At 38.5% G+C, this 14,881-nt stretch overlaps 1 protein-coding gene across 1 annotated transcript in view; it reads left to right on the top strand.

Annotated features, from left to right (window-relative positions):
* The window catches only part of SPTA1 (spectrin alpha, erythrocytic 1), a 103,610-nt gene that overhangs the window by 68,055 nt on the left and 20,674 nt on the right, over positions 1-14,881 (top strand). The window contains 4 exon segments of the mRNA XM_078156189.1: positions 7,403-7,501; positions 9,394-9,556; positions 10,741-10,817; positions 11,865-12,074. Of these exon segments, the coding sequence (XP_078012315.1) occupies positions 7,403-7,501; positions 9,394-9,556; positions 10,741-10,817; positions 11,865-12,074 (549 nt within the window).

Below are 14,881 nucleotides of genomic sequence, written 5' to 3'. Positions count from 1 at the left end.
ATGGTGGAGCTTGTAGTGGCTGTGGAGAGGAACCCCTCCTCACAGTTACGGGACAGAAAGGAATACTTGTGGTCACAGGCCAGGAAAGGAGTAAACACCTTGCCCCTTATCATACCACCTTGGAAGAACTGAAAATTTACAGGTCCCTACAAGTATCTCTGAAAACAGCTGCACAACCCCTGAAGCTTGGGACAGTACACTCTCCACATTGGAAGCAGACTCTTACCTTAACAAAGAGTTTAAAACTCAAGTAATTGGCTGGGATCATGAGCAAGCAGCACAAAAAGAGTCAGACTATATTATCTTACTTTGGTGAAAAAGAAGATCAAAATATACAACCAGAAGAAGACAACAAAATCAAAGCTCCTACATCCAAAGCCTCCAAGAAAAATATGAATCAGTCCCAGGCCTTGGAAGAGCTCAAAAGGGATTTTGAGAAGCAAGTAAGGGAAGTAGAGGAAAAACTGGGAAGAGAAATGAGAGTGATGCAAGAAAATCATGAAAAACAAGTCAACAGCTTGCTAAAGGAGACCCAAAAAAATACTGAAGAAAATAACACCTTAAAAATAGCCTAACCCAAATGGCAAAAGAGGTCCAAAAAGCCAAAGAGGAGAAAAATGCCCTAAAAAGAAAAATTGGCCAGATGGAAAAGTAAGTCCAAAAGATTACTGAAGAAAATACTTCCTTAAAAATTAGGATAGAGCAATTGGAAGATAGTGACTTTATGAGAAATCAAGACACTGTAAAACAAATCCAAAAGAATGAAAAATTAAAAAACAATGTGAAATATCTCATTGGAAAAACAACTGACCTGGAAAATAGATCCAGGAGAGAGAATTTAAAAATTGTTGGACTATCTGAAAGCCATGATCAAAAAAAGAGCCTAGACATCATGTTTCAAGAAATTATCAAGGAAAACTGCCTGATATTTTAGAACCAGAGGGCAAAATAGGAATTGAAAGAATCCACAGATCTCCTCCTGAAAGAGATCCAAATTCCAGAGTTCCCAGGTCAAGGAGAAAATATTACAAGCTGCCAGAAGGAAACAATTCAAGTACTGTGGAAACACAATCAGGATAACACAAGATTCAGCAGCTTCTACATTAAAGGACCACAGGGCATGGAATATAATATTCCGAGGGCAAAGGAGATAGGATTACAACCAAGAATCACCTACCCAGCAAAACTGAGTATAATCCTTCAGGGGAAAAAATGGTCATTCAGTGAAATAGAGGACTTTCAAGCATTCCTGATGAAAAGACCAGAGCTAAACAGAAAATTTGACTTTCAAATACAGGACTCCAGTGGAACATGAAGAGGTAAACAGGAAAGAGAAATCATAAGAGACTTATTAAGATTGAACTGTTTACATTCCTGCATGGAAAGATGATATTTGTAACTCATGAGAACTTTGTCAGTATTAGGGTAGTTGAAGGAAAAAAATTGTATGTATGTATAGATAGATAGATAGATAGAGGGCACAGGGTGAGTTGAAGATTAAGGGGTCATATCTGGAGAATAAAATTAAGGGATGAGAGAGGATTACTCAGAGAGAGAAAGGGAGAGGTAGAATGGGGTAAATTATCTCACAAAAAAAACAGAAAAGAAAAGTCTCTCACAGTGGAGGGGAAACAGGGGAAGGTGAGAGGGAATGAGTGAATCTTATTCTCATAGGATTTGGCTTAAGGAGGGAATAACATACACATTCAATTGGGTATGGAAATCTGTCTTACCCTACAGGAAAATAGGGGGAGAAGGGGACAAGAGAGCAGGGGGTGATAGAGAGGAGGGCAGATTGGGAAAGGGGGTAATCAGAAGTAAATACTTCTGAGGAGGGACAGGGTCAAAAGAAAGAATAGAATAGATGGAAGGGCAGGATAGGATTAAGGGAAATAGAGTTAGTTTTTCACAACATGTCTACTAAGGAAGTGTTTTGCATAACTGCATATGTACAACCTATATTGAGTTGCTTGCCTTTTCAATAAGGGTGGGTGGGGAGGGAGGAAGGGAGAAAATTTGGAACTCAAAGTTTTAAAAACACATGTTTTAAAAAATTGTATTTTCACATGCTACTGGGAAATAAGAAATACAGGAAATGGGGATACAGAAGTCTATCCTGCTCTACAGGAAAATAGAAGGAGAAGGGGATAAGAGAAAGGATGGGGGAGAGATAGAAGAGAAGGCAGACCAGGGGAAGGGGTATTCAGAATGAATGCCATCTTAGGGTGGGGGGAGGGGTGAGAAATTTGGAACCCAAAAACTTTTGGAAGTGAAAAAAATAAAAACAAAATCAAATTCTAAAAAAAAAAAATCAATCATCTTACAGATGAGAAAACTGAGGCCTTGAGGAGAGAAATGACTTAGTCATGATTTCACACTTAGTAAATGGAAAAGCCTGGACCAGAACCCAGGTCTTCTGACTTCTAGTCCTGAGTTTTTCCCACTGAACAATGCTGCCATCTTAGGTGGGAAGATATGGATTATTCATCCCTTTTCACAGAGGGGAGAGATACTGATACTCTGAGGGTCCAAAGGAATTTCTCTAACTCTCACAAGTGAGAGTGGAAAAGAATTGAAATCTCAACTTTATTTTTGGGGTTCTGTGCAAGGAAGGGAAAATATTAGGGAATCTAGAAAGCTCAGCTCTATTAAAACTACAAAGGGCTCTTCTCATAAGACAAGCTTTCTTTAGAAGCAGAAAGAAAACTCTACCCAAACTCAGAACTCCCACTATCTTGAAGGAAACTTCCCACTATGTAGGACCATTGTGTTAGCACCTGTTAAGGAGATAGTATTTCTGCCAATGGAATTTCTAAGATTTCTCTTTCCAGGGATTGGAAACCTCCTATTTGATTGATACAGATTTGGGCTCCTCCAGAAGGCCATATATGGGTCATGTTCCCACAGTCCTAGGGGTAACCTGCACTTTTGGTGATTTCCAAGTACAGATAGGAAAGCCCATAGATGATAGCACTCAATACAATCATGTATTATTCTATGTTCAAAAAGTTATTAAAATAGTCAAGTATGCCAATGTATTTATCTCTCATTATTCAATATAAACAGATTAAAAACCCCTTACATTTATGTGGCACTTTCCTCATACCACCCTTAAGACAGGTTAAAAAAAAAACAATTATCCCCAAAAACAGACTCTGAGAGGTTATTGCACGCCCATACTCACACAGCTAATAAATGTCTGAGACAGTCTTTATCATCTAGGTCATGCTGCCTCTCACAATTTAGGGCAAGATAAAAAAAAATGACAACACTGAGATACAGTCAAGTACTTTCTCAGAAATGCTCAATTATTGGGTCAATGATTACTATTCTCTTAAGGTTGAGTAAAATGATAAGCCTTAAATTTTATCTTTGAGTCAGAAACTTTCGAGGTCACACATATGACAACTATTTTTGCTTCAGAATTCTGAGGTTTCAGAGCATCTTGGTATCAAAAATCATTCCAGTTCTCTCCCCCACACACATTTCAAGGGCATCATTTAATTACTTGCTTAGCACTTATCAACAAGAAGGCATTGATTTGCCATTTGAGTAGAAAATAAACTCCCTGAGGTCAGGGACTGTTTTATTTTTATCTTTCCATCTACATGTCCTGATCCAGGGCCATGCTCATTGTTGGCACTTAGTAAATATTTATTGATTTAAAAAAAAAAAACAATCCTAATTTGCACTTCAGCTGATTCAAGGACTCAATATATCTTTGTACCTCATTTCATGAAGGAAAAATTGGCTTTCTGTATCCTGGATCCTTTACTTCATGTGAATTTGCTAAAACTCAGAGAGATTATGACCATTGCTCATATTTCCATTGTAAATCCTGTGACTATCCTTTTCCACTTATAATGTAATTTTCTTCATCTTTGGTCTTATCCTCCTCAGCATAACATAGTTCGAAGTCCAGAGTTGGTATAGCATTATTTATTTACATCTATGAGTACATAGTTTAAACTTCTTTATTAACTTTTTCAAGCTTCCATCCCGCTGTAAATTTGCTTCTCCCTTAGAAGCAACAAACTCTTTTTCCTCAAAATATGGCAATAATAAGCCCACTTAAAATATTTAAACAGAACCAAACTAAGTTTAAACAGAAATATGCCTGAACTATTTACAGAGTTTTGTCATTCTTCAGTCTTATCTGACTTTTCATGACACCATTTGGGCTTTTCTTGGCAAAGATACTAGACTGGTTGCATTTCCTTCTCCACCTCATTTTATGTGCAAGGAAACTGAGGCAAACAGGGGTAAGTGACTTGCCAGGGTCACACAGCTAAGTGTCTTGAGCTCAGATTTGCATTCAGGAAGATGAGTCTTCCTGACTCAGGCCAGGCACTCTGTGCACTATGGTGCCACCTAGCTGCCAATGTTTATAGAATTAGCACCAGGTAGAGTGAAAAGATACTTGGATAGTGAATCAAGAGACCTGGGTCTCCTCCCAGCCTTGTCACTAATTCATTTTGTGACTCTGAGCAAGTCATTCCACTTCTTCCTCAGTTTCTTCTTCTGTAAAATAAATACTTTTGTCACAGAGTTAGGCAAACGACAGTCCAAGTTCCAAACCCACCCTGCTGCCTCTTTTGGCAGATCTCTGAGCTAAGAATGGTCTTTTCATTTTTAATTAAAATAAAACTTTATTTAAATCATAAAAATTCTTAACTCATAGGCTGTATGGGCTTGAATCTGCCAGCCTTTGGACCAGAGGATTATGACATTTCCTCTCAGTTTAACCTTCTATTATTCTCTGATTATTCTGGAAAGATTTGGGCTTCATTTAAATGAAAAACACCACAGGATGGTGGATAGAGCATTGTATTTGGAATCAGGAAAACCTGACTCCAAATTCTATCTCAGGGACTTATCTGTGTTAACTGGGCAAGACACTGAAACTTTTCTGTGCCTCATTTTTCTCATTTTTAAAATGAGAAGTTGTAATCAATGGATTCTAAGATCCATCCCAGGCCTAAATCTATGAGCCGCTTGTCTTAATACATACAATCAATTGCACCAGGCCTTGGAAATTAAAAAAGGAAGTGTTAGGAATTTTGCAAGAAGCTTGGGTCAGTTTGAAGTGTTATAATCTAAGGAACCCAGATTCTGCTGCTTTATAGTATTATTATTGTTCAGTCATTTCAGTCGTGACCTCATTTGGGGTTTTCTTGGCAAAGGTGCTAGAGTGGTTTGCTATTTCCTTCTCCAGCTCATTTTACAAATGAGGAAACTGAGGCAAACAAGGTTAAGTTACTTACCCAGCGTCGGACAGCTAATGTGTCTGAGACCAGATTTAAACTGAGGACGATGGGTCTTCCTGACTTCAGACTCAACACTCTATCCATTGAACCACCTAGCAGCCCTTATTATTCTTCATAAATCAACCCAAACTGGTTTTGAACCAGGTAGCTTGATATAATAATGGTGATTATCCTACCTTTAAGATTTTGGTTAGAAATTTAAAAGAGTAAATCATTTAACAAACATAATGGAGTCTATCTAACAGTAACCAAATCAGTCCTTTGATGATTGCTTGAGAACACTACACCTCTAAAGTCCAAACCAGCTCCCAAAGTTGAACAATTAAAGATTAAAGAGTTTTATCTAGATAAGCCAAACTGACAGGAGTTGAGATTCTTGGGGTACTATTTTGAAGTATAAATGAGAAAAAGCATTACTCTTAGTGGAAGTTCAAGCATCTCTCTCCAGCCCTGGATCAATATGTTGTATATTGAGAAGTCAGTAACGTGTCTGGTATTCTGAGAGGCAGCTAAAGCTAAGAGAGCCATGATAATTTAAAGGGAGGGGGAGGAGCCTCCCCTGATAACACTGGCTGAAAGGGAAGTAACATCCAAATTAGTGACCCTGGTAGTTGTAAGCAAGATGGATTGTAAAGGAGAGAGAAGAGAGGCAAGGAAACACAGAGGTCTATTAGGATCTGGAAAATGCTCACTGCCAGGGTCCCTCAAACTCTGATTCAGGGCAACTCAAGAGAATAAGAAAGGTTCAGAAGGTGTTAACATACTACTATTGATAATAATAATAGCTAATATTTTATAGCACCTACAATGTGCCAGTCATGGTGTGCCAAATGCTTTATAAATATTACCTTATTTGATCCTCCTAACGACTCTGGCAGGTCAGTGCTACTGTTATCCACATTTTATAATCTGAAGAAAATGAGACAGAAGAGGTCAAATGACTTGCCCAAGAGCAAACAGGTAGTAAGCATCTCAGGCTAGATTTGAATTCAGGTCTTTCAGACTCCAGGCCCAGAGCTCTATCCATTGCACCTTATGGAACTGTCGCTGACTCTGTGATCTAGTAGAATCATTGACATCCCTCATCATTTCAAAACATATCCCAATGATTAGAATTTCTTAGAGACACGCAACACAAGGGAATATAATAAATGTAGACAAGCAAGGTACACAACCAGGGTAACCAGACTCTCTAGAGTCATATTGCCTTACCACAAAGAGTTCTGCACTGAGCATCTTGAACAGCCTTCTTCCCACACAACCAGATTTACAATAACAGGAATAGGGATTATAGCATTTGGAGGTGGAAAGGACTTTAGAGATCATCTCAATGAACGCTTCATTTACAGAACTCCACAGAAAATAAGGAACTTCACCAAGGTCACACAGGTAGTAAATGGCAGCAGTGAGATTCAAACCTGGGTCTTCTGACTTCAGTTCCAGAGTTCTTTCTACTTTTGTATTGTCTTTCAGTATAGAAACATGTTCTTGAAGTCCTGTACTGTTGCTATGTTTATATGAGGCTTAGTAGCAGCTGTAAAAGGGACTAAGGTTGGTGCCCTCCCTGTGTTTCTTGGCAGCATCTGCCACTTTCCTGCTGTCACAGCTCAACTCTTTTGCCTCCCTGATTGTGCTAAAATAACCCTGGCAAGGGGTGTGCAGGCTCATAAAACAATTATCACAGGGAGATTGGGAAAGAAGTTCCTTTTTCAAAAAAGAGTCAACAGCTTGGAAAGATAGGAGCAGATTATATTCAAAGACTTGGAGCCTGGGTAACTGGGAGAATAGTGGTATCATGACAAGAATAAGGACAGATGTGATGGGGACTCAGTTTGTGGGAGAAGATTTGTTTTGATTTTTTTAAATCAAAATTTAAAAATACTGATTGTTTTATTATGTTTTTTTTAATTAGTAAATATTTATTTTCTCTCCCTACCACCTTTTCCCCATTGGAAGTAAGACAGAGAGAGAGAGAGAGAGAGAGAGAGAGAGAGAGAGAGAGAGAGAGAGAAACATCTTTTAAAAACTATGCACTTTGGTCATGTCCCAAAATTCGTGGCTTATTCTGCCTATTTAGACTCTCAGCTTTCTGTCTGATGATTTTTAACTGACTTGTCTGTGATCTTCCCATACAGAGCTTACTTAAGAAGCATGAGGCTTTGGAGAATGACTTTGCAAACCACGAGACTCGAGTACAGGAAGTATGCACTGAAGGAGAAGACCTTCTGAGCAAGGTAAGCAGAGGATCATGGCTTAACTTTTTCTTTTATTTGAAAATAGTGACTAGAAGTCTATTTTAGGCAATAGGAAAGAGAAAGAAACCATTGCTCTAGCCATTCTCTCGACTGTCCCCAATGCCTGGAACACTCTCCCCCAACTACTGACCTCCCTAGTTTCCTTTAACTCCTAACTAAAATCCCACCTTCTGAAGGCAGTCTTCTCCAACTCCTCTTAATTCTGGTGCCTTCAATTATTTCTAATTTGTGTTATATATAGCTTACCTTGTATAGTCTTTTTTTGCATGTTGCCTCCCCTCCCCTTAGATTTTAAGTACCTTGAGGCAGGCACTGTCCTTTTAGCCTCTTTCTGTATCCCCAGTGCTGAGCACAGTGTCTGGGATATAGTAAGCACTTAATAAATGTTTATTGATCATCTTGCTTTCCTGCCTTCTATATTGGTAATATTATGGAATAGCCAAAGTTTTGTGTAATCAACTCAATTATCACATTATATCTTGTATCCCACTTATTTATATTTCTGTTAAATAACTTTCCTATGTACCCATCCACCATTCATATGATTCTCAAACCAAACACCTCTCCTTGGCCATGCCTTCCCTATATGTGTTGTTTCTCTCTATTAGAATATAAGTTCCTTAAAGTTAGGGACTGTTTTTCTTATCTCTCTTTTGTATTTTCATCCACACCCATCCCCTTAGGATAGTGCTTGACATATATTAATCACTTAAAATGATTTTTTTTCATTCATTCATTCATTCATTCATTCATTCATTCATTCATATGACTTGCCCCCAACAGATTATAATTTCCACGAAGGCAGGGGCAATATAGTTTTTCTCCATTGTATCACCAGCATCTGACAGAGCTCATCACATATAGTAGGCACTTAATAAAACTGTTGAATGGAATCACCTATCTTAGAGCTGCAAGCTATCTTGAAGGTTAACTAGTCCAATCTTCTCATTTTCTAAATGAGGAAACTGAGGCCATGAGTAAGCAGGTAACTGACCCAGGGTCAGCAAATAGCATGTGGTAGTTCCACAATTCAAACTCAAATCCTCTGACTCTTGATATAATGCTTTTAACTATATCACAGCTTCCTGATTATCATTCCACAAACTCTTAGTAATTATTTACTATTACTGAGCCTAATTGTGCTAGTTGTATTTCACCTCTCTCAGTATCCTCCTCTGTAAAATGGAGGTGCTAAACTAGATGATGTCTGTGTGTGTGGTTTTTTTTAAGTTCTAAATCCTATGATCTTATGATTCTATGGCTGCTTGTGCAGAAGGGAAAGGAAAAGGATAACTGGGCAGTTCACCAATACTAACAAACTGCTCCTGGTGGTTTTATAGATAATAGAACCAAATGGGTCGCTTCAGTGGCCTAGAAGTCAATTATTAAATTCGTCCATAGTCATGCAGATAGATTCAGAGAGCTGGAAGGGAGACAGGAAAAACTGCCTCATAATTAGATAAATTCAGGAGTGAATTCTGCCTCAGGAGGCTGTTGGATATTCTGCCTCCATGGTTGGACTTCCCATCATCAGTGGAGGCAGAATGACCATTAGTAAAGATTATAAAGGGGATTCCTGCACAGGTGCAAGTCACTTTCAATGTCCTCTTAGTCCTCTTTGACCTCTGACATTCCCATCTAATCTCTCTCTCTCACACACACACTCACACAAACACACACACACACAAACACCTAACATACACACACACACACAAACACACCTCCCTCCCAGGTCAAAAAGATAATCATATTTGAACTGTATGTGAAGCTTTCCAAGTTCTTAGCCTTGGACTGTGTAGTTGTCAGTTCTAAGAAATTAACACTTGTTGATTGATTGCTACCTCTCCTTCTTTTCTATCCCCCTGAGGTAGGAGGACACACAGCAGAAAGAGAAAATTAAGGCCAAGATCAATGGACTGAATTCAAAGATCCCTGCTCTAGCCAAGGCAATCGCAGCTTGGAAGGCCCAATTGGAAGAGGATGCTGCTTTCCAATTGTTTAACTGGAAGGCTGACACAGTGGAGTCCTGGATAGGTATGTTTTGAATGAGCTCAGTATCCCCCCACACTGAGGAGCTGATGGTCAGGCTGATCTGGACTTGGGATCTTTGTGCATTTTCACATTATCCTTTCAGAGTCTTTTTATGAACTGGCAGGTTTGGAAGACCACAGTACTGGGGACAAGCACATTCTTTTTGATATCAGAGATCTTGATTCTGACATCATGGATGCCACCATTGAGCAGCAAAGTCAAAGAATAGCTTTCAGCCTCTATTCACCTCCACTCAGAAAAGTGGCTATAATTCAAGTTTGATTTTTTAAAAATTTCTGTTTATTTTATTTTTAATTTATGGAATAAAACAAGCATTTCCATAACAAGGTATAAGATAAAACATGATTACACATGAAACTGCAAATCTATTTTGTAGAATTTGCTATTCCTTTTAAATGTATAATGAAGTTTGATTTTTGTATGATTCGCATGTACCTTACATTCAGGGATGTGCTGGTAAATGTTTAACAATCACCTGTCTGAAAAAAAAATTTAGTACACATTACACTTTTAAGTTTAATCTGCATTATTAACATTTTCTCCATCACTTTCTTAAGTCTAGGCAATCACAGCACAATAAATTAGGACCTGATTTGTAACATTTGCCTATTTCCAAGATGTAAATACACTGAAAATTTAACATCTGGTACTTATGAGCTAATTGGAGTTGCTTCTAGCACATTCTTCTTGCGCATCTTATTTTTTGAATGTGGAAATAGTCATTGTTGTACTTATCTTTTGTCCTTTTACACGTGGTGTGTAAAAACAAAAACAAAACAGAAAATCACACTGAATTTGGCCTAGGTTTGAATCACAACTCTGACAATTATTATTCATGTTACTTTGAACAATTGATTTAACCTCTCAATTTCTTTATCCATAAAATTAGAGGATTGGGCTAGAAGACTTCCAAAGTCTTTTTAAACACTTAATCTTGTTATCTTGTGATTGTAAAATCTCATCCCTACTGTCTCCACCTTGGCGGGGCTGGGGGGGGAGGGGAGGAATAACTTTAAAAGGTATTATACATCTCAATGACTCATAACTCTTAGAGTTAGGAATATGGTATGTAGTTGCTTTAAAGAAATTTGCTCCTACTCCCATCATTCTCCAGCCCCTTCTCATAAATTGTAATTACGCTCATGAGTGCAACCTATGCTTTTCAGCTGAAAAAGAGGTCACTCTGAAAATCAATGGAAATGGAGGGGACCTTGCTGCTTACCGTATGCTCCTCACCAGGCAGGTAAGAATGGGAGCTGCCTCTTGCCAGAAAGTTAGCCAGTAGAGAAGGAGGAAGTCTGTGCACTGAGGGACCTGAGAAAGGAGAGGAACCCTTGTCCTCCTACATTATTTCATGCTGGCTTTAATTATTTTGACTGTTCTATTGTCAACTCTTACCAAGTAGGGATTTTTATATGCCGAGCTCCTAGGGTTCTGTTAGCACAATTCTTATTTTGAGATACACGTTCCAAAATCCTCCATCTGTTTGGTGTCCAAGATAGAGATAGTGTGTGATATAGTAGACAGACCCAGGGTGCTGGGCTGAAGAGAATCAGGAAACCTGAGTCTGTGTCCTGGTCCTGTATTCTGTCACCATCTGTAAAATGATGGTGTTTGTGAACCCTAAGGTCTGTTCTGCTTCTGCATTTTATTAGTCTCTCTCTTAGGTCCTGAGGAAGTTAAAACATTTGGTTAAGACCCTGCTCCCTGTTTTAATGGGAATTCTATTCTCAAATGTCATGTTCAATCACCAAGTATTTATTAAAGAAATACTCTATGCAGAGTACTGTGCTGCACTGAAGAGACCTACAAAATTAAAATAAGATTCTTCTCTCTGGTTTAAGAGAGCTTATATCATTGTAGTGGGATGACTGAGTGAATGATTTAATGAACAAACCTAGGCTTCCACTCCTTTTTGTGACACTAGACATAATCCTGGTTGAGTGTGGTGTAGTAGAGAGTATATAAGGTTTGGAGTTAGAGGACTGGGGCTAAAATTCTTGCTCTGATATTTGCCCCCAAGACTCATTTCTCTCAACCTTTGTTTTCTTTGTAAATAAAATGAAAATATTGGGTTAGATAGCTTCTAACTCTAAATGTCTAATACTTTTAACTTATGGTTCCTCAATCACCTATGTAGGACTTATCTTGACCATCATGTTGACCCTCACACACCACTTACTCAAGCTGTGCTTCAAATCTGGTAGATTGCCAGCTGTAGAGTCTCTCTTGGTCTCCACATGGACAGCCCCAGCTTACTCCTCTCTATTGCTCTATTGCCCTGCTGTAGGATACACTGGAGGATGGACTGAAAAGCTTTGAGCAGGAGCGGCTATCAGAAATAACAGACTTAAAAGATCAGCTGGTAGCAGGGGAGCACAGCAGGGCAAGCACCATTGAGGATCGGCATGCTGCCCTTCTCAAACGCTGGAACCAGCTACTGGAGGCTGCTGCAACCCGAAGGGCAAAGCTGCTGGAGGAGCAGCTGCCCCTTCAGAAGGTAACCCCAAAGGGGAGAGACTAGTAGCATCTGGACTAGCAATGAACCAGCGTAAATATCAGATGCAGTTCTTGCAACAGGAGGGATTCTCACTCAAATCAAACAGTCAATCACCATGTCATTATTAAGGGCTTATATAAGGAGACAAGTGGGTGTGGTCAGTTCCTTTCCCCATCCCAAATATAATGAAGCTAAGTATATTATGGTGAGGCCACATCCAATGGAGTTTCTGCGTGTATACTACCAGTCACTCAGTCCCTCACTCAAGCCCATGGAAAACACCACTAATCCTGGGTTTGGCTTGCTCATTCTAACCTAGCCTTACATGAGGAGATCTAAGTTCCCAGTGACAGACCACCACTCTGTGGTCTCGGGTCTGAGGCACAACCCTATTGAAGGGAGATACACATCCCCTATTTGTCTTGCTGGCTCTTGAGCCCCCATCCAATGTGTTCTCTGTCTACACATCCAGCCACTCACAAGGCAACACATCCACAGTGTGTAACATTGACACAACCATCCATTCATAATAATGACATTCTAGATCTTAAATATCGCCATTTACTTAACAATAAGGAAAAGTAAATAATGTATAATAATACCTATAATAATGAAATTTCTAGATAGCAATAAATTAGAGCAAATATATAATAGAATGTGATCACAATATACATATAAACCCAGATCACACTCCTCCATCAATGCATTCAATAGCTAGCAAGGAATAGGCATAGAGGTAGAGGAATTGGGCAGGAAAACACATGAAGGAGAAGGAAAACATATGTGCGTAGGGTAACTCTCAACTCTAGACTTCAGTTGTCAATGTTATTGGTTCCTTAAGGAACATCTGCACCACATGAAACTGCTTTTTCTGCATAATGCATGATCATTGATCTTCACTATGCTTTTGCAGCTGGGATTCTCTTCTCTAACACATATAGTATTGTAATATATTATATAATAAATGATAGCTAATATTTACATAGCACTTACTGTGTGCTGGGCACTGTGTTAAGCATTTTTCAATTGTGATCTCATTTGATCTCACAACAACCCTGGGATATAGGCGCTAATTATCCTCATTTTTCAGATGAGGAAACTGAGGCAAACAGAGGTTAAGTGAATTGCCCAGGGTTTACACAGCTAGTAAATATCTGAGGTCAAATTTGAACCAAATTTGACACCAGACCCAATGCTATTATTACTCATTGTGTTTCCTAGCTGCCTCCAACATAACATTTCCAGGTTTTTTCAATTAACCAAAACTATATTCAGAAAGTGTTAGCTATTGATGTGTATAGCAGTTATTTTATTTTTAATATTTTATTTTTCCCAATGACATGTAAAGACAATTTTTAACATTCATTTTTTTTTAAATTTTGAGTTCCAAATTCTCTCCATTGCTAACCCCCTCCATTCCTCCCAGAAGGTAAGCAGTTTGAAATGTTATACAAGTGCAATTGTGCAAAACATGTTTACACATTAGTTATGTTGTGAAAGAAGACATAGACCCACACTCACCCCAAATTTTTTTATGTGAAAAAATACAGAAAATAAAAAATAGTATCCTTCTATTTGAATTGAAACTCCATCAGTTCTTTCTCTGGATGTGGAGATAGCATTTTACATCATGAGTCCTTTGGAATTGTCTTGAATCATAGCATTAACAGCAATTCTTTTAAAGCCCAGATACCTGCTAAGTTCATCAAACTTGGTGTCTCTGAGCTATACTGTCCAGTTCAGTCAATTATTTGCTCATTGGAGTTTTGCGCTGTCCAATCAGAATAGAGCAATATAGCTCCATTTCATAGCAACCCAATTCAGATTCACATTTGAATCTAATACAGAAGCTGAAAAGTCCTCCTGCTCTTCCTTCCCAAGCCACCGGCGGCTGCAGCAGAGAATAGCTTATGAATAGCTTCACCTTTCTCCAGCTCCAGGGGATGCTGAAAAGCAGTACCTGTTACAGGAGCTTTAAGCCAACGACATCAGTCTCTCTAACCCAATCAGGAAGCACTTAGCTGAAGCCTTCTCTAAACTGACTGCTTCTCAAATTGAGCAGTTTTTCTGGTCCCTTGAATGTCTTCAATTCCTCTTCTCCTCAGGTTCCTTTCCCTCTCCTTCTGTTGATGCTACTATCCCTGTCCTTGTATTCAATGTCTTAAACAAGAGCCTTCTGAACCTCATTGGCTTGTGGTTTAATTAAAAAGTCCCAGCTCCTCAAATTTCCCCAACCAAATTCACAGTTCTTTGTTAAAACTACTGAAGTCACCCAATGTTTCTACAATTTCTCATTTCTTTTTGGGTTTACCTTCTTTTGTCATAAAACATATAAATGCAAATTAACTGAGGTACCTATCATGCCTGGATTCTGAAGCCTCTAACAAAGTAGTCTATTTCTTTGATGTCCTAGACATTGTGTTTCTCACAGTCACATATTTCTAGTTTTTAATGAATAAAAGATGCTTAATCTTTATCCTTATAACATTATACTCTTCCCACAGAATTGAAACCTCATTCTACATTGTTAGCAAAGGAATCCAAGGCCTCAAATTTACATATTGGTCATTTTCAAAACTGCCGAAATGCTGTCTGGAACCCATTTCTTCACAGGAACATTTTAGAAGGGCAAATTCAAACAAGTTCTTCATCTATGTGTATTATGTATCAAAAGTTTTATTCATAACAGCAATTGTAGCAAAATAGTGATATCTTATGTTCTTTCACTATGAATATAAATCTCTTCCTTTATATATTTTTTCTACTTTTCATCATTGATATGTTTCATAAAGAGATAGCATACATAC

Source organism: Phascolarctos cinereus, unplaced genomic scaffold, assembly GCF_003287225.1.
Source record: "Phascolarctos cinereus isolate Bilbo 61053 unplaced genomic scaffold, phaCin_HiC Scaffold_5;HRSCAF=322, whole genome shotgun sequence".
Lineage (NCBI taxonomy): Eukaryota > Metazoa > Chordata > Mammalia > Diprotodontia > Phascolarctidae > Phascolarctos > Phascolarctos cinereus.
Note: the sequence above shows the minus strand (reverse complement) of the source record. Positions and strands in the feature narration are given on the sequence as shown.